The sequence below is a fragment of the Mobula hypostoma genome, chromosome 5 (genome assembly GCF_963921235.1).
Source record: "Mobula hypostoma chromosome 5, sMobHyp1.1, whole genome shotgun sequence".
NCBI lineage: Eukaryota > Metazoa > Chordata > Chondrichthyes > Myliobatiformes > Myliobatidae > Mobula > Mobula hypostoma.
The window spans coordinates 18,210,510-18,235,871 of record NC_086101.1 but is presented as its reverse complement, the minus strand read 5'-3'; the positions used below and the strand labels follow the sequence as shown (position 1 = coordinate 18,235,871).

Sequence of the window (25,362 nt, the reverse complement as noted above, 5' to 3'; positions counted from 1 at the left end):
AGGCATGTACAACCCCACGAAGAGAATCTGTTCATAAAGGTACACTCCTACTCTCCAACACTTGACCATTTCTAGTAATGCATGATGAAATGCGCATCACAATAGAGGTCTTACTTTGGTCTCTTCAGAGGTGCTGGCTTGATGTTGTACTTGTCAGAAATGACTGGACCAGGTGTCATCTTCTTCGGCTGAATGGGAGCTGCTGGTTCCATCTCCAAACCTTCAAAAATAATTGGGTGACGTTAACATACACTACATCAAACAATCACATACAGCTGTAAACCTTTAAAACAAAACAGGTTTATCACAAGGCTGTTAACTGCAACTCAGGGAAATTGATAAACTCTCTGCCTACAGAATAGGTGGTATCCAACATATCTCAGTATCACAAACGCTGGTTATGTGACCAATGACGTCAGGCAGCCAATCTCTGAAGAGTATTGCTAAAGGCTGGGGTCACCCATCTTGTAAAGACACTGCCCAGAAGCCTGCTATGGCAAACCACTTTTGCAGAAAAATTTGCTAAGAATCATGGTCATGTGACCATGACCACCTATGTCATATGACACAGCACATAATGGCGAATAGTGGAGCAGACTCGATGGGTTGAATGGCTAAATTCTGCTTCTATGTCCCTTGATCTAAATAAACCGAAAGTTCTGATGTGAGTTGGTACACTATCTGCTCCATTTGCTCAGTAGTAGGTACACATCTTAACATGAGAGTAAACCACAGAGTGATGAGTCAGAGACGTTAGCCAAAAAAAGTCTAAGCTACTTTATCCGGTTCTTTGAGCAAGCACCAAGAACTCACCTGTTGACCGGAACTTAGCGTGACTGGGTGCTGTTGTACGCAATGATTTGGGCTTTTCTCTTTTCTTCTCTGTTTCTTCCTCCTTGACCTCCACTCGGAGGTCTGACTTGGGTTCTGGAACTCTCTCGGAAACTGGTGCCCGAATCTTGCCTTCATCCTTTTTCTCTTCTTTCCGCTTTTTCCTCTCTGGCTGTTTATCTACAGATTTTCAAAGTGAAAACAAAAAAGACTCTAAATCAATTCATCATGCTTTGTACTTGGGACAATTTATCACTAAAGCATTAAAAAAAAATCAGAGACCAAATCAGTTAGCACTTAACCAAGCATCTACAATTGACACCTTGCTGTATTACAGTAGAGTTTTAGCTTTGAACACAAGCTGGCTTGCTCATTTAGACATTAAAGATCTCCGATTAAAATACACTTAGAACTATCAAATGCTTATCACCTAATGCCGTGCCAGTTCTGAGAGGCATTTGTAGAGAATATTTAATCTACTAAAAGCAGCAAATCCCTGTCTGTGACTTCAATCAGAACAGTCAAATTTACGATGACTGAAAAATAAATTGACACTGTCCAAAAAAGGCACAAAGCAAGGCCAGAGGCAAAATACATGTAGCCATTCTGAAAACTAATACAATTTGTGATTTTGCATGTCAAATTAACAGCAATTCAGACTGCATAATTCAGAACCTTCATGGCAAGGCGCAATATTCCTGTCTTGAGAATACTTGAGCCCATGTACAACACAGCTCGCAGATGCAACACACAGAATACTGAAGTCAGGCGACATTTACTGAAGGAAATGGATGCTCAACATTTTAGCAACATACATCAAAGTTGCTGGTGAACGCAGCAGGCCAGGCAGCATCTATAGGAAGAGGCGCAGTCGACGTTTCAGGCCGAGACCCTTCGTCAGGACTGGTCGAAGTCCTGACGAAGGGTCTCGGCCTGAAACGTCGACTGCGCCTCTTCCTATAGATGCTGCCTGGCCTGCTGCGTTCACCAGCAACTTTGATGTATGTTGCTTGAATTTCCAGCATCTGCAGAATTCCTGTTGTTTGCGCTCAACATTTTAGGCTGAGACTCTTCCAAGTGGGTTAAGAGATAGAAGTAAGGGATAGGAGAAACCACCTAAACCAGATGGGCTTCAGTTCCTCCCGGCTGTGCAACAGTAATCTTATAAAGCTACTCAGGTTAAGTTTTAAACTACTGCTCTGAGATCAAGAGTTATATTTTATTAATTACTAGTGGACACAAGGTAATAATGAATTTTAGTAAGTAATCATCTATTTTAACAAGAACTGAAATGTACCCATCATTCCAGGGCCCAGACTTTGAGATCGAATGACAGTCATCCAATGGTCAACCAATACCTGTGCCAACTTCCTGAGTTCTGAAAGAGAAACCAGAGGAGACTGAGAAATACAATTCTCCTAATGAACCCTTCATTATGTAAAAATCTGTACGGGGTGGGGGAGACGGACGGGGACACAGACACAGACACACACACACAGTCGGCCCATGGTGGATTGGTTCCGGGACCCCCCATGAATACCAAAAAACGCGGACACTCAAGTCCCTTATTTAACATGTCTCAGTGCCGTGGACTTTAGGACCCGGCGGAGCTCAGGACCTGCTGCCCGTGGCTGCTGCTGAATCCGCAGTGTTTCTGTTCCGCTGACGGAAAATGATCATGATTGAAAATAAAGTGGAAATAATAAAGCGATTGGAAAGAGGTGAAATGCCATCGGTCATTGGAAAAGCTTTAGGCTACAGTCGGTCAACGATCGGAACAATTTTAAAGGATAAAGTGAGAATAATGGAGCGTGCAGAAGGCCCTGCCTCGATGAAAGCTACAATTATTACTAAGCAACGCAATGGTTTAATTATTGAAATACATATGTTTCTTAAGTGTTTTATATGAAAGGAAAGGTAAAATGTATACTATATACTAAGACAAACATTTGACTAACTAACGCTAAATAATACCGGATGTACCTGTTGCAACTTACGTACAAATCCAACTTAAAGACTGCCTGTACTTTAAATCATCTCTAGATTACTTATGATACCTAATACAATGTAAATGCTATGTAAACAGTTGATATACTGTACTGTTTAGGAAATAATGACAAGAAAAAAAGTCTTGTCATATAATATACCCATAGTGTGTGTTTAATATATATATGTTTGTATGTGTGTGTACATACACACACAAACCTGTGTTTGAAAAGTAGTCTTGCCATCCTCCATTGTGACAAATAAAATCAAATAAAAACTTGTACTAATCACACAAATTTTTCTCAACCACACCACTATTTCCAAGGCAAGCAACTGTGAAAAAATGTGATTAAAATCTATAGTGTACTGGCAACAAACATCAATACTGTTCAGAGCCTGTAGTTTATTTCCTAAAGCTGTTGTGGGAGTCCATTATAGACTAATTAGTAAGATGGACGCATAGCAGCAGTAAAGAGAAGATCGATATAGCCTGCAAACTGATGCAGCCCCAGTATTAATCAGCCAACGTCCATTTTTGGAATATGCAAGAGGATTATTAGCTCCTTTCAACCCACAAGAGCACAAATCAATTTGATTTAAAGTCTAAAACATGCAGCAATTATACAAATATTCCTCACTTACCTTCATCCTCATAGCTCTTGCTCAATTGTTTCACTATCTTAGCTGTGTTATTCTGAAACAGAATGAAGCACAGTTTAACAACCTGCTAACTGCATTTAATATTAAATTCTGCATTCTGGAACTAACCCCTCCCCCAAATAAGACTATAAAACCCATGACTTGTACACTTCTCTCCGTCCCAAAACAAGTCAAGGCAACTGATGCTACAGGTGACAGTTCAGAGGCTGCAAAGTCTACTGTTCTAGTCAACTCTAAGTTTTCAGCCGCAAAGATGTCCATGATGACCACTATGACTTTCAGTAACAACCTCCTTCAAAAAAATCTTTTTATTAGACCCACTTTTCCTAATCTTTTTCTCAACAGCCTTGCAAAGTTTTAATTGAAAACCAAACTCCATTTTTAAAAGCTGCAAATGAAACTATACCTATTACCCTAATAGCATTTTGATTTTAAATAATCTTTTAAGCTTTCAAACCATCTTAAACTTGTTCTCTGGTTAGACCATAAGACAAAGGAGCAGAAGTCGGCCATTCAGCCCATCAAGTCTGCTCCACCACTTTATCATGAGCTGATCCATTCTCCCATTTAGTCCCACTCCCCCGCCTTCTCACCACAACCTTTGATGCCCTGGCTACTCAGATACCTATCAATCTCTGCCTTAAATACACCCAATGACTTGGCCTCCACTGCCGCCCGTGGCAACAAATTCCATAGATTCACAACCCTCTGGTTACCAGTGAAAACTGTCACTCCTTACCAATTGTTCATATTCTGGTTCTGTACCAAGGGTCTAATGTCAAACTACTGCACAGAATGCAAACTTAAGAGAAAGCCATGGTCATTCATTGCCACCACCTTAATGACAGCTGGTTTGTTCAGGGTTTTATTTACCTGTTTTAGGTGGTCCACAGTGAGAGGTAGCAGCTGCAAAGCCAGCAAAATTTGCTGTAACAACGGCACATTGCTGGTAGTTTTGGAATAGGTCAACCAATTATTCAACAGCTTGTAACCACCAATACTGATGAACCTTGAAGAAAGAAAGGAACAGATGACTATTAGCATCTCATGACATAACAGACATTACAAGAAGCTCAGACAGAGCTGAAACGTAATGTAATGGTAGAGTACATGAATTTAAAGGCAAGACCAAGATCAGAAGCTGTAACCACAATGAGAGATTGAGTGAAATAGGCTTCTGTCCGCTAGCATTTTGAATAATAAGAGATGTCACTGAAAGGAACAAAATTCTTAAAGAGGATATAACAAGATAGATGCTAAGAGGGCACTTCCCTCGGATAATGCGTCATTTGAAGCTAGGAGTCACATTCTGAAAGTAGGGCGAAGATTATACAGGCCAATCGGGGAATAATTTTTTAAACTCAAAGAACAGAGAATTTTTTCGATTTTGACTGTAGAGCACTATGGAGATGCATTGATTGAAAGCAGAACAAAAATTGACAGATTTCTAGACATTAAAGGATTTGAAAAATACAAGAATAGGGCAGAACCACTGTGTTTGAGTTACAAGATCTGCAGTGATCTTAATGAATGGCAAATAGGACTCAAGTGGCCATACATGTTTGACTCATGCACTTTACCACGAGTGAATTTACAGAAAACTGCTTTGTGTTGAATGGGTTAGGAGGGCATGTTATTGGCAACAATGCTGAATATAAAGATTACTCATCAATCCTTCTCTTGACATAGAGAAGGAATCCCCCGACGGACTGGCACCATCATCCACCTTGAGATTCACGTGCAAGAGTAACTAATGCTTGTCCTTATAGGAAAGGACATATGCCTTTCACGGGGCAGTGGATTCTCAGTGGTCGAGTATATTCCAGACTGACAAGAAGTATTTTAGTACCAGTGGGAAATTAAAGGATAGGAATATCAAGAAGGAAGATAGACCTGCAGTAGATCAAACATGGACATTAAAAGTTGTACCATTTTGTAAATTTTTGGTACTTTTTTCTCTTGCTGGTGGTTTGATGTTTATCTTTAGCTTTTTGTATGACACATGGCTCCGGGGTTGAACACCTAATGGGGGTCCCCCCCCCCCCCCCCCCACACACACACACACACACACACTTTTTCTTGCTTAGGAGGGTTTTTTAAAATTATCACCAAAAATTTTTCAGTCTTTAAAATAATGTTTTTTTTCTTGAGACATTTTAAGTGTTGCTTACTTCAATGTACTTGTGTTAATTTTGGATAATAATAATAAAGATTTGAAAGGAAAGAAAAGTTGTACCATCTTGAAGGAGAAATGGACAATTCCAATTTGTTCTTAGGTACATTAGACAGAAGTTGCAGGATTACACAACACCTGCTTTTAAGACTGCATTAATTTAGATCTCTATGCTATACCATCAATTTAGAAGTAAAACAAAAATAAGTTGTTTGGATTGGGCACAGGCCTCTATTTAGAATTGTGCTCAGCAGTAACAATAGCCCAAATGTACAATTGAACCTGCACATGAATTTAGCTGCTGACCAAGGAATATGAATTTTACAACTTAATGGAAGTATTGGGTAAAGGTTTGCTAAGAAAAACACCTAATTTTTAAATCAAAGGCAGCATAGTGAAATACTAATGAACCAAGGAAGCACAGAATTGTTGTACATAAAAGGCAGTACATAGAAGAAAACAAGCTTGAAGACAATACCAAATTAGACAAGGCAGAGAATTAAAAGAAGAATACTAATAAACAAGTTATCATGCTTACTGATTTAGGATCTCCTCAGACCTGGTCTGAAGCAGGATATTTAAGTACATACACCTGCTCACTAGCTTTTTTGATTCCTTCATCAACCTAAAAGTAAAAGGCAAGGTGAAAAACAGTTAATACACTTTGCACTGGAAATGTGGCCATTATCCAGACATACAAGTGCAAACGTCTGAAAGACTGAAGTGTTCAGTGAAATGCAGCAATCATAATGAACAACTTTCATGTGGTCCAATGGAATCTAGAGCCTTGTGTTAAAATTCATCATAGAAGAATCTGCCCAGACGCATGAGAATTGGTGGGAAGCAGGAGGTAGGGATGTGTCATCATTTGGTTGAAAACTGACTGGATTAAGTGGAGGACTAATTCTGCACACTTTCTAAATCATTATTAAGTCAATAAAGCCTGTGACGTCCCACTAGATCCCAAGGGATTTCCACTCAACTGATATCATCCCCAACCACTTTGATAGTGAACGTGGTTTATGGAAACAATGTCAGGTTGACAGGTAGGTTAAACTATCATTGCGCACACAAGAGTGGAACGATATTTGCTATCAGCTTCATAAAAATAAAAGGTTTAATGAAAAAGAGTTAGAGCCACACAAAAGCTCATTGGACAGTAGCCAGCTTTTAGCTTGGGTATGACCACCAGCACTACATACAACAGTTACAGCCACATGCCAGCATGGAACCTTAGGAAACTGCACGAGTCATACTGAGGATGCAAGAAGCAGAAACAAAGACAAGTCCCCAGGAACAGCTGTCAAACATCTCCATCACACTCCCTCAGCCTATCAACAATGTAGGTGTGCAGAGAAGGTGTTCCATGTTCAAACATACCACATGCATTACAGAATTTGTACAAAGAAACATGTAGTTTGTGTATAATTACATGGAATGGTGAAGATTTACCTGTAAATTCTAATAACACCATCGGCACTTTTAATTTCCCCATCTTTACCAAGCAGGCAATCCAACCCTATTAGGAGCTCTTTTGGATCTACAGGCCCAGAACCCATTGTATCAATTACCTTAAAAAAAACACAAAATAAAGAGGTCAGTATTTTGTTTTCCTCTGGTCAAAAATGTAGTCAGAGTACCATTTGACTCTGAGGTACATGAACTTTATTAGATTCATGACACCATATGTTCGTTGAACAAGGGGAAGAATTAAATTTTCACCCACCCTGCCTCCTAAATCAGTTTTACAAAAACCTGTGTTCTCCGTGTTATGAAATCATTGTATTATTTCTGAAAGTGTAATTGTTTAAGAAATGTATTTGTTCTATTGGTTGAAAAGTAAATAAGTAAGAAGCAAAAAATCCTGGCAAAGTGACAGGCTTTCTTATGTACCTTATATCAAGACAATTATATAAAACTAAACTCTTGCATTTGCTCAGAGTAGCAGCATGTCAAAACTTAGTACAAAATATTCCAATTTTGGCTCCGGGAATCGAATTGTTACTAGCAATTTACTGGGCCTAAACTTAAATGGATAGCATGAATGAATTTCTTGCAGCTTCAACCAATGGGTAAGACAAAAAAAAGCATTAACGTGAACATAATGCTTTTACAGTACTAGGATACAATCTGATGTGCTGTATCATTTGGTTGATATTTACTGCATACCACCCTGTACAAAGCAACGTTTTTGTATACTGTTTAGATGTGTAATTTAACTGCGCACATCTATTTGTACTATTGTGGAAGCATGGTATCCAATTCAACCATCATAATAGGAACCTCCTCTCTTTATTCTGCTACATACCCCATGCCCCAAGTGCAACACTCCACACAAGAACAAACTTAAGACAGCATCGTGGTTGGTAATTTCCCAGATATAGGCATAGTCTTATTAGCTCCTTCTTGGCTCAGAAATGTTTTAATACTGCACAGTTGACTTAAAAGCCATTGCTGTTACATGTACCCCATGGTTAACAAGACACTGGCTTCTTTAACGATGGCCTACAGAAAACAAATACAACTAAATGCTACTTCAAAGTTGCAGAGAAAAGTTGTACAGATGGATTAATGTGGATGATATTCTAAGTTCAAAAAAAAGCAACAAAGAACTGAATTGTTTTCCATCAGAAGGCACTCATATGTTGCCACATGTAACATTTTCCACATGACTCATACAATATTGTTCTTAGAATTTATGCACTTTCCAGTTAGTCTTGGTTCAGGAGTTCCACATTTAGAAAAAAATGCATCTGCACACATTCCATGATGCTGTAAAATAAAAGGAATTTTGCTTTACTGCACCAGTCCATTAAGGACATGGGCACCAAAACAAAATTCCAGTATATACTGCAAACTTACAAGACTGGGGATACTGATTTCAAATTGACTTGATTTCAGTAGGTGCAAGCAAACTTGGTTAATGAGGTCACTGTAATTAACTGCAGGATCATCTATGCTGATCCCAGCAAAACGATGCCATTACTGCTATAATAGCTATTTTGCCAAAAATAATCAGAGGCTAATTAAGTGATTTAGAGTTTATGTTCTATTTATACAGAGGAGGATAAGGATTATACAGAATAAGGATGTATGTGGTCAAAGTTCATTCAAATTGAGAAAAAATGGCCAACATAAGTGCTCGTCTTTGCAAGTGATGTGCAACTGCTGGAGCCTATTTCAAGTGATTTAATGCCTGTATAATCATGTTCTCAACTGAAACAGCAAGGTATACTGTAATCATATCCCCAACTATAACAGCCGAGGAATTTATTGGGGTAGCATGGTCTGTTGCTAGATGATGCCTCAACCCCAATAATCTAGTTCAGGCTCAGGTGCTGTGGCTTCCTCCAGACCAAATCTTCACCCCAGCTGTAAAAGATCAGCAAACAAGGGAGAATGGACAAAACAAAGAGCAGTCACAGTTCAGCAATCACTAGTAGCTGAATACAGGAATCAGTTCTGCAGATCTCCAGCCAAGGTCCATGAAGACTACAAGGGGGAAGGGGGAAAGAGGATAATATTAATAGTTTTTGCCCCTGTTATCAGAGGGGTCTCTCCACAATGTACAAATGCCATTAAGAACAGCTCGAATAAAGCAGATACCTGCCAATGAAATGTTTAGCTTTAAAACAATTCATGAGGTAACTGGTTGTCTTGTGTAAATATGATTACCCGCATTGAGGTGAACTAGCATTGTCCTCCCAGATAGCAGAATAACTGAACTTAAATTCATTTGAGACTGAACATTACTGCTATTTATACAAAACTGATGTTCTCAAAATATTCTGTGGGTTATAGGACTGAATAGTCAGATTATAAAGTATTCAAAACCCTAGGCACAGGGATTTACAGACTAAAGTAGCACCCACAGACTTTGAGACCAAGCCACTCACAATGACAGGCATTAAGGGTCAGGCCTGCACTTAGTGGTGCAAAAGTCAGGACAACCCAATTTAATCACCTGTATTTTAAATGGAAAGCACAAGACTGTCTACATCACCTTTGAAAATAGCATTGCTAAATATCCAATATCAGAAGCTAGAATTTAGCCTTCTCATATTTGAAAGCCCTTTCCTGGAGTTAGATGGCAGGAAAATATATTGGCTAGTACACCTCACCAATAGTAGTTGGCTTCACCTTCTATTTATATTTCAGTTCTGAAAGGGCAACAAGCCAAAGCTCAAGACACTGCTCAAAACTTACTAGTCTCAGAACAGCCTTGATCAAGATTCCAGAATTTCATTTGACTGAGGCCTCCCATCTAACAAACTAATTTATTGCAGCTTCAAAAGAATACTGCACTATCTAATGGAATAAATGCAGCAATGAATACTGTAGTAATGATTTGTAAACCAAGTCACCTTGCAAGGACCATAAAGCTCATGGATGTGCCTGCGTAGATGCAAATTGCCAAGACTGAATAATATGTCTGCACTGTTTTTTTTATATATATATATATATCATGCAGCTGACAGAAAACAAGCTGTTACCAGGTCCCAAGGTTAACTTGATGGATTTAGTCTCCTATTTTTGACTTTATAGCATGTGAAAACTTGCACCATTATTAAAATGGCACTGTTCATTGGAGAACATTCTCCTAAATGAGTCATCTGCAAATATAATTTCCTAACCTACAGTAGATTTGGAACATCTACTTAAATGGGGCACAAAGTACTCCCATTATATGCTGAATTAATTGACTCACCCCTTCACCATACATGCACTAATCACCAAGGGGTCAGATTTCAATGTGAAATGAAACATGTATGTTTTCTAAAACTACTTCAGAATTAAAGGCTCATCTGCAGTTCAGATGCCCTCTCTTAAAACACATAGCTATAGAAATAGTGCAGTGCAGGGAAAGTGAACTTGTCAGTCTGCTGGCACAGCTAAATGCAGGTTAATTATGCCATTCAAAAGTAAAATGAACCTATACAACTGTAAACTATCATAAAGTCAGCCTTCTCCCACCACTTCAATCTTACTGGTAGACAAAATTATATCTTGTGAGTAATCTATAAGATGCATCCTTTTAAATAGCATCAAGCAAGGCACTGACATCTGTGGGCTTCCCAAGGTAAATTGAAAATCAGTCTAATTCATGGCAAACTAGGGAGTAAACTATTTTGTCTTATTCACAAAGCAGCTCTGACCAGCTTTTGCTCATCTATTTCAAATCAGCTGATGGTTGAGCAGTACTCACAGGAAACACTGCAGCACAGCTTGCATACTATGAAAATGAATGAATATAATATTTGGAAGGGTGCAAGGCAATTGGCTAGATACAACCCTCATGTTAGGTAGTCAGGCCTAGCAAAATGAATTTTTAGGCCTTTATGGCTAGTTGCAACTAATGTAAAAGTTCATGTAATTATTTTCAGTGCTTGAACTATGGTCAGCATGCAACTTATGCTTTTATTGTGTTTTAGTGCTTAAATTACATTGATTACCCATAGCAGTGCCTAACTACTACAGAAATAAATCTTCAATCCCTTCCAGAACTTTGAACAGGACCAATTTCAACATTTGAATATAAAGCAAAGGCTTCCTGTAAAATATGATATATATAACAAACAGCAGCTAATGAGCAACGTTTTTAAAAATGGTTCTTGCTTTCCATTTGCATAATGTAACAAGTGATGCAAGAGATTCTTATATTGTCAGATCCATATCCACCTAGAAAAATGGCTTGTACATCAGTGCAGTGGAGTACAGAGTGGAATACAGTCTAACAAAATTAAACCAATTTTAAGTGAAAGGATCACTGTACCTGTTACCACTGTGCCAGATAAGAGGGTTACAATGATTAATTTATTCAAATGGTTCGATATGCAGGGCATGTCAGCAAGAACTGTTTTCTCCAAACTGCACATTTAGGTCCTTACCTCAGGTGCTGATCTGCCCTAAACCCCTAAAGATAAAAATACTAACACGACTCCATTGCTAGTCTGCAGGGAAGCCGAAATCATTCGTCTTTTACGTGTAAGAAATCATTGGTGGCGCTGGCTTTCCACATAGTTTGTAATGAAAAGGGGCGGTGATTCGCCTAGCGGCTGCAGAACAATAACCTCGCTCCTTCGCACCCGGGAGTGGGCGGGCGAAGTATTGCGAGGTAAAAAAATCCAACTGAATGCCAATTAACCATGTCGGGTTCAAATTACTGACGCTGCGCCGCATGCTGGAGGTTAATGAAATTAATACGAAGAACATTACCCGCCCCTGCCCCATAAAAGTGAACACGCATCGTGGAAATAGCTTAAACGCCGACTCTCGGCATAACCGCGGTACTCTGTAATCCCACTTCTGCCTCCGAAATTGTACCGGCATAAGGGGATGTGGAAAGCAAATGGGTACTTCAGAAATTAAAAATTTGATCGTGAAGCAAGCCCACTGGAACAATGCCGACAATATTTTTTTTATGCATGCAGGTCTCGAATATTTCACTATGGATCTGTTAGAATGGCAAACGTCACACTCGCTCAAGACAGCAATGAAGTCGTGAAATGCAATTAACGTTCAGAAAGGTTTGCTTACCAGTTTGCATGTGGCTGTCACTGATGAGTTTTAAAGTGCAGGATGTTTTTAGCTTCACCTCCCCCTATTCATCAGCCCTACTGTGCTGGGACCTAGACAGTACAAAACCGTGCAAGAATGGCACATAGCTCCAATATGAAAAGTTAAAACCGCTTTCCATATGAAGTTGCTGTCTGACGAGAGTTATACATCTATACAGAAGACACATTAGATTATGGCCTGCAACCCGTTTACCTACGGCCCAGTGGTAACCTGGTCACAGCTACGTTTTTCATGACATTCAATCGATTTTAATTAGAGCTAAGAGGTTGATTGATACCTTGAAGCTAATCGCGTTTTTTTTTATAGTTACACACAAGCTTTCACTACCAACCCCACCGCCAATGAGGTACCAATCAAACCCTTAAAAAAAACAAATTGACATTGCAAAATGGGTCCACGGTTCCTTGATGCGGGAGAAAGAAAATAATTATTTTTATCGCACTACGGCATCTGATCGCCACCTAAGACAAGTAGTTTCCAGTTATTCCTCGAAAGGGGGACGGGGTGGGGTGGGGGGGGGGAGGAGAGAGGGTTGAAGCACCTTCCAATTTAAAATTGCTGTTCTTCCCCACAGAGCAGCAGCTTCCGATGTGGGGCGGACGAGTGTCATTTACAGACAGAGTGGAATCGCCACAGTAAGAGGGGAGAGGGCTATTACTCTCCGGGATTTGCTGCAGACAGGCGCCTCTTCCTTGCTGAGTCCATTGGCTAAGAGAGAAGTGGAGCTGTGGGGTGGGGAAAGGGGGTGGGGGCTGAAGGTTACGTCACCTCGGTCTGATCTGAGTCATCCGGCCTCTCTGTGGCTCGGGTCCTTGTGGCGTTTCGGATAGAGGAAGGAAAACATGTTTTAACAAGGCAGCAAAAAGCAGCCGCCACCGCCATCTTAGGACAAGACGGCCAGCGACCGCCATCTTAACGAGCAGCCACGGCAAAAAATACATTTTAAGCATTAAACCGAACAGCCTGCTGCAAACTTCGTCCCCCGTCTTGCTGCGTTTAAAACGATTTTTCCCCTTCCCTGGGAGAATTACTTGCAGCAATCTTTATTTACAGATTGCACGACCTTCCTTTTTTTAAAAAAAAGTATTTTTAACGCATTTCCTACCCCCCGGTCTCACACACACATACACAAAGCACAATAACTTTACGCTTTTTATTACCACTTAAAAGTGTGTGTGAGCTCATTGTTTTGCAAACCCTACCCCTTCTCCTTTTAACACTGCCCCTCCCGCCTCATCCGAGCCCTTCATTAATAGGCATATAAAGAAAAATATCGATTTCATTGCAACCCCTCCCCAACCCAAAGTAACTTTCCTTTTGTTTGCCAAAAATCGAAACTTACTATCAAAACTCTCCTTCAGCGCCTCGAGTTTTTTTATGTGCAAACACAACACAAGGTTGACAATTTTTTTGTTAAAGAGACTTTCATGACTTTGTTTGCAAAGAACTCGGCTTATTTTTTTGTTAAAAAGGAGCTTATGGGTAAGTAGGTATATTTTTGCTGATATTTTTCTCTCCTTTCGCAAGAATTGCAAATATTTTTTGGAAAAAAGTGTCCCAGTTCATCAAAAGCACATGAAAAGGAATTTTGAGGTGCGGCTGTTTTGTTTTGTTATCCTCACACACACACACCCACACAAAGGAGAGACTTCTTCCCCCGTTGTCTTCGCCAATAGCAAAAACCTGGAGAGAAAGAACAAGAGAAACAAGATTAAGTAAACAAATACGATAGAACATGCTTAGAAGTCAAAGTATTTTTCAAAAATTAACATCAAACCGTTTTCTTTGGGAAAACCCCAAAATTTGCTAGCAGTATACCCTCCCACTTCCACATACCTCAAACCAGACGCGGAATGGCGCTGCCGCATGCGTCTTCCCTTTTATATCAGCATTGCGGACGTCACAGAAGGCCATCACGTCACGTGAAGAAAGCGGTTAGCGTTTGAATCTCATTGGCTAACTGGCAGCATCTCCGGCCACCTCCAAATATTATCGCTCTTTATTTTTCAATATTAACTCCAGAATCTTTATTAACAATCTGAAATAATCGCAATAGTTCCGCGGGAAGACTGAGAAAACCGGATTTTAAAATCATATATCTCTCATCCCATTACGAAACGACGGGTGACGTCAGAATGAATTGCAGATATTTGTTGGCGCACGCGCATTGAAACCGACGTGAGACACTCCAAGTTTATGCTTTAATATCAAATAATTTAGTATGTTTCTTACTTATGTCCAATAAATTGCGCGCAGTTTGCTTTGAATATTAATGGCGTTAATGAATATTAACACTGTTCACGAGCAGAAATTTCCCCTCGGTAAACTGCCGAGAAAAATAAACGAGTCACGTGATACTTAGGCGTTGGTCAAAGATAGACCGACAACTTTTGCACAACTATAACCGAAAGACATTATTACTTCAGATGTTGAAAGTCTGAAGGAAGTCCAATGCAGTGTTCGCCATTATTTTTGAAGCAGAATCGACTTTTTTGAAAGCCTATTTTTGGGCAATACGGCGACGCTGCTGAACTCTCGTAGGTTTTAATTAGGTTAAGTTTCGTTTTTTATTAAAAACAGAAGTAAATCGCGCGTCTTAGGCGGTGAAATCGTTGCAAATGTGCATATTTTAGTTTGGAATTTTTTTTTGAAATATTGGCGGGGAGCGTGACATTTCAACTTTTGGGGCGAGAAGATGGCAGTGTTGGTGAATGGCTTGAGGCTCCAGCTTAGGGCTGTGGTTGGCAGGACTTTACTGGTAAGATATTTGTCACGTGGCTATAAAAGTTGTTTTACCCTTGGCTGAAGACTTTGTGCGGTTAAACATCTTTGAGCTTGCTGCGAGATCACATTTGTAATATTGTGTGCAATTCTAGTCGCCCATTCAAAGGAAGGATGTGATTCAGCTGCCTGAGGTTGTAGAAAAAGATTCATGAGGATGTTACCGGGCCTGGAGGGGGCTTGAGTTATAAGGAGAGGGTGGATAGACAGGGATATTTTCCTCCTGGAGAGTAGAAATCTGAGGGGTGATCTTTAAGAGGTTTATAAAGTCATGAGGGGAATAACTAAAATGAATGGTCAGAAGTCCTATGTTATTGAAAGTCGAGTTTATTGTGGTTATGCACCAGCAGACAGGTGCAATGAAAAACCCACTTGCAGCAGCATCACGGGCAGATAGCATTATGAGGGCAGCATTTACAAGAAAAACGAACTTTTTTTTTACAAGAGAGAACATGGTAGCAGCTGGAACAGTTTGTGGTTGGAGTGACTCGGGTCCCCAACGCTCCTTCAGGCCCTTTTAAATGTCCTGAATAGTGGGAAGTTCACATTTACAGATACACTGGGCTGTCCGCACCACTCTCTGCAGAGTATTGTGATTAAGGGAGATACAGTTCCCATACCAGGCAGTGATATAGCCAGTCACGATTCTCTCAGTTGTGCCCCTATATGTTTGGGAGGCTAAAGTTCAAGGGGGATAGATTTAAATGGGACGAGGGAAAACTTGTTCCACACAGAAGTTAGAAGGTATTGAATCAGTTGCTAGAAGATGAATTTTGGGGGTGAGAACTACATACATAATTTGATAGTAAATGTACCTTGAATCCTTTGAGGAAGCAGTAAAGACATGTACAATGTCAAGACTCAGAAGACATTTGGATAGGTTTGAAGGGCATGGGTCAAATACAGCCATAGAGGACCAGCTCAGGTAGACAACCTGGTCAGCATAGATGAATTGGGCCAAAGGGCCTGTTTCTTGGCTCTAAGAGTCTCAATCTTTAATTTCATGGTTTTCTTGTGATTTCTGCTTGTATCTGTGATTCTGCTGCAAGTTTTTCATTCTACCTGTGTTTGTATTAAAGATTAGCTTTCTTTATATGCGCATACACATATGATAATAAATGCAACTTTGACTTTGTAAAGATAAACTGAAAATGCTTTTGATAAGTTGTTCTGTTTAAAAGATAAAACATCTTTTCTAATTCTGTTTCTTTGTGCAAAGGTTGTATGCAATGTATGTTTTTGTGTGAGCGTTGTGCAGCTGATGGTCTGTGTGTTTGGCATACCGCATTAGCTGTGAATAATGTTTTTCATTGCACCTATGCATATGTGTAAAATTGTTAGATTGGTTTGGAAACAGTGCCAAACTTTGCTTTACTGTTATCCATACAGATCATTTCATCATGTCAGTATATTTAGAACAAAGGGAACAAGCTATAACAGGATACAGAATAAGTGTTAAGACTATAAGCCATTTGGCTCATTGTGTCTGCTATCATGACTGATTTATTATCCTTCTCAACCCCATTCTCCTGCCTTCTCCCCGTAACTGATACTCTTGACTAAGCAAGAACTTATCCACTCCACTTTAAATATATCCACTGACTTGGCCTCCATAGCCGTCTGTGGCACTGAATTCCACAGGTTCACTATCCTCTGGCTGAAAAATTTCTTCCTCATTACAAATGGGCACTACTCTATCCTGAGTCTTAGACTCCCCCGGTATAGAAACGTCCTTTCTATTTGCGCTTTACAGTGTTACATATTTCAGTGAGAGCCCCCATCATTCTTCTAAACTCCAGCGAGTACAGCTGCAGAGCCATCAAACACTCCTCATATGTTAATCCTTTCAGTCCAGGAGTCATTCTTGTGATACTGCTCTGGGCCCTTTCTAATGCCAGCATGTCTCTTCTGAGATAAGTGGCCCAAAACTGCTCGCAATACTCCATGTGTGGTCTGACCAGTGACTTATACAGCCTTCGCATTACATCCTTGTTTTTGTACTCCAGTCCTCTTGAAGTGAATGCTAACATTACATTTGCCTACTTGTACAGAATCAACCTGCAAATTAACCTTCAGGGAATCTTGCGCGAGGACTCTCTGCACCTCTGATTTTCGAATTTTCTACCAAATTCCTTCTACCAAAGTGCGTGACTGTACACTTCTCTACACTGTATTCCTTCTGTCACTTTCTTGCCCAGTCTCTCAATCTGTCTCAGCCCCTTCTCCAGACCCTGTGCTTCCTCAACACTACCTGCCCCACCACCTATTTTCATATTGTCCCTCAATCCTGGCCGCAAAGCCATCAATTTATTCATCTAAGTCATTGACATACTGTATTATGTGAAAATAAATGGCTCCCAACATCAACTCCTGTGGATCACCATTCGTCACTGGTAGCCAGCCAAAAACTACCCCACTTTATTCCCACTCTTTGCCTCCAGCCAGTCAGCCAATCTTCTATCCTTGCTAGTACCTTTCCTGTAGTACCGTGGGCTCTTATCTTGTTAAGCAACCTCATGTGTGCCACCTTGTCAAAGGCCTTCTGAAAGTCCAAGTAACAATATCCACTGACTCCTTTGTCCTTAAAGAATTTCAATAGATTGGTCAGACAAGATTTCCCTTGAATGAAACCTTGTTGACTTTGCCCTACTTTATCACGTGGCTCCATGCTGCCGAAATCATCCGTAATAATAGATTCCAACATCTTCCCAACCACTGAAGTCAGGCTAATTGGCCTATGAGCCAATAGGCTGGTCCTGGACTTAATCTACATATTACTATTTAACTATTTATAGTTTTATTATTAGTATTTAATTATTTATGGTGCAACTGTAACAAAAACCAATTTCCCCCGGGATCAATAAGGTACGACTATAATTTCCTTTCTTCTACCTCCTTCCCTGCTTAAAAGAGTGGAGTGATATTTGCAATTTTTCAGTCCAATAAAACCATTCCAGTAACTAGTGCTTTTCGAAAGATCTGTACTAATGCCTCCACAATCTCTCCAGCTACTTCTTTCAGAACCCTGGGATGCAGTCCATCTGGTACAGGTGACTTACCACCTTCAGACCTTTCAGTTTCCCAGGCACCTCCTCAGTAATAGCAACTGCACTTACTTCTGTCCCCTGACGCTTTTGAACTTCTGGCAGGCTGCTAGTGTCTTCCACAGTGAAGACTAACATAAAATACTCATTAAGTTCATCTGCCATTTCTTTGATCACATAACTACCTCTCCAGCATCATTTCCCAGTGGTCCAATATCCACTCTTGCCTTGCTTGTACTCTATATTTCTGAAAAACTTCTGTTGGTTTTTAATAGCTTCCCACTCATCTTTGCTGTATTATATGTCCTCTCTTTTGCTTTTATGTTGACTTTGACTTCCCTTGTCAGTCACGGTTGCATCATCCTCCCCTTAGAATACTTTCGTTTTCTTCTGAAATTATTTATTTAGTGATGCGGCATGGCATAGGCTCTTCCGGCCTTTTGAACCACGTCACCCTAGTAGCCCCTCATCAGCCGTAACCTAATCGTGGGACAATTTACAGTGAACATTTTATCTTTCCGGTACAACTTTGGACTGTGCCTGGGAGAAGCCACACATTCCATGGAGACGATGTATAGACGGCAACAGAATTGAACTCCGCTCTCTGGAACGCACCAAGCTGGAATAGCATTGCACTAATTGCTACACTACCGTGGCACCCAGAAACTAACCGTTGCATTTCTGCCATCGTCCCACCTAGTGTCCCCTTCCCATAAACTGGCCAGCTTTTTTCTCAGGCCTCTGTAATTCTCTTTACTCCACTGTAATACTGATAAATCTCACTTTAACTTTTCCCTCTCAAAATGTAGGGTGAATTCTATCATATTATGATCACTTCTGCTGAAGGGTTCCTTTACCTTCAGATCCCTAATCAAATCTGGTTCATTACACAACACCCAGTCCAGAATTGCCTTTCCCCAGTGGGCTCAAACACAAGCTGCTCAAAAAACACATTCTTGTAGGCATTTTACAGATTCTGTCCCTTGGCATCCAGCCTGATTTTCCCAATCATTATGATCCAAGATATCCCTAACCCTGGCAGCTGCGAGGCAACGTACCATCTGGGTGTCTCTTTCATGTGCATGGACTCTATTGTCTGCTTCTCTTACTATGGGATCCCCTATTATTACTGCAGTCCTCCTCTCCTCTGCCCTACTAAGCCACAGAGCCAGAGACCTGGTCACTGGTAGGTTGTTCCAAAGCGGTATATTTATTACTGAGGGCCACAGGGGTATTCTGTACGAGCTGCCTATTCCCTTTCCCTCCTGCAACTTGGGCTCCTCTCTATCACCTCATTCTGCCGAATGAGCTGCTGCTCCAGTTCCTTCACCTCGCTCCTCTTTATTGGCCTTTGCCCAGTGCCTAAGAGATCATTCTGATTGCAGCCTGCCAAAATGAGAAAGCTGCGAAGGCAGGCTATAAGGTGTAGACCACAAAGATTCTGCAGATACTGGAAATCCAGAGTTGGAGGAACTCAGCAGGTCAGGCGGCAACGATGGAGGGGAATGAACAGTCGATATTTCAGACCGAATTCCTTCCTCATGATTTATGTGTGTGTTACAATAAGGTGTAAATGTAGATTGTGATCTCAAGAGTCCGCATCTGGTCAATCTAGTGCTCTGTTCAACAGTAGGATAGAAGCTGTCCTTGAGCCTGCTGGTGTGTGCTTTTAGACTTTTGTATTTGCTCAGTAGGGAGGTAGAAGAGGATGACTGGGGTGTGAGGGTCTTCATTATGTTGGATGTTTTCCTGTGGTATTGAGAAGCGTAGATGGTGTTGTGGAGGTTGTAGACAAGAATCTGCAGCAACAATCTGTTGAAAGAACTTAGCAGGTCGAGCAGTGTCTGTGGAGGAAGGCATTGTCGACATTTCAAACTCAAACGTTGGCACTTTCTTTCCTCCCACAGATGCTGCTGGATCTGCTGAGCTCTTCCAGCATATTGTTTGATAACAATAAATTCAACTTTGACTGCTACTTTGGGTACTCTGTGTTTCCACTGTGAAAGAGTGTAATGGGGAATGTAAAGGTTAGGAGAGCAGACTCATTTGTGCTACTTTAAAAAAATAATAATGCATGGAGCACGAAGACGCTGAGGTTTATCATCTGAACATGGAAAATATGGGTAGGAAATAAAGATTACACAAACGTTTACGCCCATCATGGCTGACCCATTTCTCCTCTCAGCCTCAATCTCCTGCCTTCTCCCCGTATCCCTTCATGCCCTGACTGATCAACCTCTGTCTTAAATATACATAAAGACTTGGCCTTGACAGCTACCTGTGTCAATGAATTCTACAAATTCTAAAGAAGTTCCTTCTCACCTCTGTTAAACAAGGATGCCCCTCTATTCTGAGGCTGTGTCTTCTGGTCTTAGACACTCCCAGCAAAGGAAACATCCACTCCATCAGGTCAGGGCATCAAAGGATATGGTGAGAAGGCAGGTGTGTGGGGTTGAGTGGGATCCGGGATCAGCCATGATGGAATGGCGGAGCAGACTCAATGGGCCGAATGGCCTAATTCTGCTCCTGTGTCTTATGGTTGTGGCCCTTTCGCCATTTGATAGGTTTCAATGAGGTCACCCCTCATTCTTCTGAATTCCAGTGAATACAGGTGTAAGCCATAAACGCTCTTCTCATATGATAAGCTGTTCAAACCAGGAACCATTTTTGTGAACCTCCTTTGAACCTTCTGCAGTTTCAGCACATCCTCTCTAAAATAAGAGGCCCAAACCTGCTCACAATACTCCAAGTGAGGCTTCACCAGTACTTTATGAAGTTTCAAAATTACGTTCTTGCTTTTATACTCTAATTCTCTTGAAATGAATGCTAACATCGCATTTGCCTTCCTCACCACAGGCTCAACCTGCAAATTAACCTTTAGGGAATTCTGCACAAGGGCTCTCAAGTCCCCTTGTACCTCGGGGTTTTGTATTTTCTCTCCATTTAGAAAATAGCACTTTCATTGTTTCTAGCAAAGTGCATGACCATACACTTCCCGACACTGTATTCCATCGGCCACTTTTTTGCCCATTCTCCTCATCTGTCTAAGTCCTTCCAGAAATCCATAGAAAAACTACAGCACAGAAACAGGCCTTTTGGCCCTTCTTGGCTGTGCCGAACCATTTTCTGCCTAGTCCCACACACCTGCATACAGACCATATCCCTTCATACACCTCCCATCCATGTATCTGTCCAATTTATTCTTAAATGTTAAAAAAGAACCCGCATCTACCACCTCATCTGGCAGCTCATTCCATACACCACCACTCTCTGTGTGAAGAAGCCTCCCCTAATGTTCCCTTTAAACTTTTCCCCCCTCACCCTTAACCCATGTCCTCTGGATTTTTTCTCCCCTTGCCTCAGCGGAAAAAGCCTGCTTGCATTCACTCTATCTATACCCATCATAATTTTATATACCTCTATCAAATCACCCCTCATTCTTCTACGCTCCAGGGAATAAAGTCCTAACCTATTCAACCTTCCTCTGTAACTGAGTTTCTCAAGTCCCGGCAACATCCTTGTAAACCTTCTCTGAACACAACTGAACACAATACTCCAGATTCGGCCTCACCAATGCCTTATACAACCTCATCATAACATTCCAGCTCCTATACTCAATACTTTGATTAATAAAGGCCAATGTACCAAAAGCTCTCTTTACGACCCTATCTACCTGTGACGCCACTTTTAGGGAATTTTGTATCTGTATTCCCAGATCCCTCTGTTCTACTGCACTCGTCAGTGCCCTGTATGTTCTACCTTGGTTTGTCCTTCCAACGTGCAATACCTCACACTTGTCTGTATTAAACTCCATCTGCCATTTTTCAGCCCATTTTCCCAGCTGGTCCAAGTCCCCCTGCAGGCTTTGAAAACCTTCCTCACTCTCCACTACACCTCCAATCTTTGTATCATCAGCAAATTTGCTGATCCAATTTACCACATTATCATCCAGATCATTGATATAGATGACAAATAACAATGGACCCAGCACTGATCCCTGTGGCACACCACTAGTCACAGGCCTCCACTCGGAGAAGCAATCCTCTACTACCACTCTTTGGCTTCTTCCATTGAGCCAATGTCTAATCCAATTTACCACCTCTCCATGTGTACCTAGCGACTGAAGTTTCCTAACTAACCTCCCATGCGGGACCTTGTCAAAGGCCTTACTGAAGTCCATGTAGACAATATCCACTGCCTTCCCTTCATCCACTTTCCTGGTAACCTCCTCGAAAAACTCCAATAGATTGGTCAAACATGACCTACCATGCACAAAACCATGTTGACTCTCCCTAATAAGTCCTTGTCTATCCAAATGCTTGTAGATTCTGTCTCTAAGTACTCCCTCCAATAATTTACCTACTACCGACATTAAATTTACCAGCCTATAATTTCCCGGATTACTTTTCGATCCTTTTTTAAACAATGGAACAACATGAGCCACTCTCCAATCCTCCGGCACCTCACCTGTAGACAGCGACATTTTAAATATTTCTGCCAGGGCCCCTGCAATTTCAACACTAGTCTCCTTCAAGGTCCGAGGGAACACCCTATCAGGTCCCGGGGATTTATAGCAGTGATAAGATTGGGCCGAGCCAGCATGGATTTACCAAGGGCAAATCATGCTTGACTAATCTATTGGAGTTTTTCGAGGATGTAACCAGGAAGATAGACGCGGGAGATCCGGTGTATGTGGTGTACCTTGACTCTCAGAAGGCATTTGATAAGGTACCACATAGGAGATTGGTGGGTAAAATCAGAGCTCATGGCAATGGGGGGAGGATATTGACATGGATAGAAAACTGGTTGGCAGATAGAAAGCAAAGGGTAGCAGTGAATGGGTGTTTCTCGGAATGGCAGGTGGTGACTAGTGGGGTGCCACAGGGCTCGGTATTGGGACCACAGCTGTTTACAATTTACGTCAATGATTTAGAGGAAGGCATTGTGAATAACATCAGCAAGTTTACTGATGATACTAAGCTGGGTAGCAGTGTGATATGTGATGAGGATGTTAGGAGAATTCAAGGTGACTTGGATAGGCTGGGTGAGTGGGCAGAAACTTGGCAGATGGCGTTTAATGTGAATAAGTGTGAGGTTATTCACTTTGGGAGCAAGAACAGGAAGGCAGAATATTATCTGAATGGTGTGGTTAGGTAAGGGAGAAATACAAAGAGATCTAGGAGTTTTTGTTCATCAGTCTCTGAAGGTGAATGAGCAAGTGCAGCAGGCAGTGAAGAAGGCTAATGGAATGTTGGCCTTTATTACAAAGGGAATTGAGTATAAGAGCAAGGAAATCCTTTTGCATTTGTACAGGGCCCTGGTGAGACTGCACCTGGAGTATTGTGTGCAGTTTTGGTCTCCAGGGTTAAGGAAGGACATCCTGGCTGTGGAGGAGGTGCAGCGTAGGTTCACTAGGTTAATTCCTGGGATGTCCGGACTGTCTTACGCAGAGAGGTTAGAGAGACTGGGCTTGTACACGCTGGAATTAAGGAGATTGAGGGGGGATCTGATTGAGACATATAAGATTATTAAGGGATTTGACAAGATAGAGGCAGGAAATATGTTCCAGATGCTGGGAGAGTCCAGCACCAGAGGGCATGGTTAAAGAATAAGGGGTAGGTCATTTAGGACAGAGTTGAGGAAGAACTTCTTCTCCCAGAGAGTTGTGGAGGTGTGGAACGCGCTGCCTCAGAAGGCAGTGGAGGCCAATTCTCTGGATGCTTTCAAGAAGGAGCTAGATAGGTATCTTACGGATAGGGGAATCAAGGGTTATGGGGACAAGGCAGGAACTGGGTATTGATAGTAGATGATCAGCCATGATCTCAGAATGGCGGTGCAGGCTCGAAGGGCCGAATGGTCTACTTCTGCACCTATTGTCTTTTGTCTATTCACTTTAATTTTCCTCAAGACAGCAAGCACCTCCTCCTTTTCAATCTGTACAGTTTCCATGATCTCACTACTCATTTTCCTTAATTCCATAGACTTCATGCCAGTTTCCTCAGTAAATACATACACAAAAAGCCTATTTAAGATCTCCCCCATTTCCTTTGGTTCCGCACATAGCCGACCACTCTGATCTTCAAGAGGACCAATTTTATCCCTTACAATCCTTTTGCTCTTAATATATTTGTAAAAGCTCTTTGAATTATCCTTTACTTTGACTGCCAAGGCAACCTCATGTCTTCTTTTAGCCTTCCTGATTTCTTTCTTAAGCATTTTCTTGCACTTTTTATACTCCTCAAGCACCTTATTTACTCCCTGTTTCCTACACATGTAATACAACTCCCTCTTCTTCTTTATCAGAGTTGCAATATCCCTTGAGAACCAAGGTTCCTTATTCCTATTCACTTTGCCTTTAATCCTGACAGGAACAACACAAGCTCTGCACTCTCAAAATTTCTCCTTTGAAGGCTTCCCACCTACCGATCACACCTTTGCCAGAGAACAACCTGTCCCAATCCACGCTTTTTAGATCCTTTCTCATTTCTTCAAATTTGGCCTTCTTCCAGTTCAGAACCTCAACCCTAGGACCAGATCTATCCTTGTCCATGATCTGTAGCCTATTTCCTCAAAACTACCTGTCCCTCTGCCTAAATTCATATCGACGGCAAACTTTGCAACAAAGCTATCAATTCTATCATCCACATCATTGACACATAACATAAAAAGAATCAGTCCCATTATAGACCCCTGTGGAACATCACTAGTCATCAGCAACCAACCATAAAAGGCTCCCTTTATTCCCACTCTTTGCCTCCTGCCAGTCAGCCACTGCTTTATCCTGGAATCCTCCCTGTAATACCATGGGTTCGTCGCTTGTTAAGCAGACTCGTGTGACACCTTGTTAAAGGCCTTCTGAAAATCCAAATGCGCAACATCAGCTGATTCTCCTTTGACTGTCCTGCTTGTTATTTCTTCAAAGAATTCCAACAGATTTGACAGGCAAGATTTTCCTTTGAGGAAACCATGCTGACTACGGCCTATTTTATTATGTGCCTCCAAGTACCCCAAAACCACATCCTTAACAATCAACTCCCAACATCTTCCCAACCACTGAGGTCAGACTAACGGGCCTAAAATTTTCATTTTTCTGCCTTTCTCCCATCTTGAAGAGAGGAGTGACACTTGCAATTTTCCAGTCTTCTGGAACCATTCCAGAATCTAGTGATTCTTGAAAGATCATTATTAATGTCTCCACGATCTCTTCAGCCACCTCATTTAGAATGCTGGGGTGTATACTATTTGGTCCAGGTGACTTATCTACCTTCAGACCTTTCAGTTTCCCAAGAACCTTCTTCCTAGTAATGG

At 41.2% G+C, this 25,362-nt stretch overlaps 2 protein-coding genes across 3 annotated transcripts in view; one reads left to right on the top strand and one right to left on the bottom strand.

The window, feature by feature from the left end:
- ppp1r10 (protein phosphatase 1, regulatory subunit 10) overlaps positions 1 to 14,011 on the bottom strand; it is a 30,249-nt gene extending 16,238 nt beyond the window's left edge. The window contains exons 1-8 of one of the 2 annotated variants that reach the window (XM_063048129.1): positions 12,771 to 14,011; positions 7,103 to 7,221; positions 6,189 to 6,275; positions 4,351 to 4,486; positions 3,460 to 3,511; positions 2,129 to 2,209; positions 814 to 1,011; positions 115 to 220 (exon numbers count right to left, since the gene is read on the bottom strand). In XM_063048129.1, the coding sequence (XP_062904199.1) occupies positions 115 to 220; positions 814 to 1,011; positions 2,129 to 2,209; positions 3,460 to 3,511; positions 4,351 to 4,486; positions 6,189 to 6,275; positions 7,103 to 7,221; positions 12,771 to 12,839 (848 nt within the window). In that variant the 5' untranslated portion in view covers positions 12,840 to 14,011. The remainder of the gene's footprint in view (positions 1 to 114; positions 221 to 813; positions 1,012 to 2,128; positions 2,210 to 3,459; positions 3,512 to 4,350; positions 4,487 to 6,188; positions 6,276 to 7,102; positions 7,222 to 12,770) is intronic. The other variant, XM_063048130.1, reaches the window with a different exon arrangement.
- Positions 14,012 to 14,566: 555 nt separating this feature from the next.
- Positions 14,567 to 25,362, top strand: part of mrps18b (mitochondrial ribosomal protein S18B) — a 28,266-nt gene continuing 17,470 nt past the window's right edge. The window contains exon 1 of the mRNA XM_063048128.1: positions 14,567 to 14,987. Within this exon, the coding sequence (XP_062904198.1) occupies positions 14,925 to 14,987 (63 nt within the window). The 5' untranslated portion in view covers positions 14,567 to 14,924. The remainder of the gene's footprint in view (positions 14,988 to 25,362) is intronic.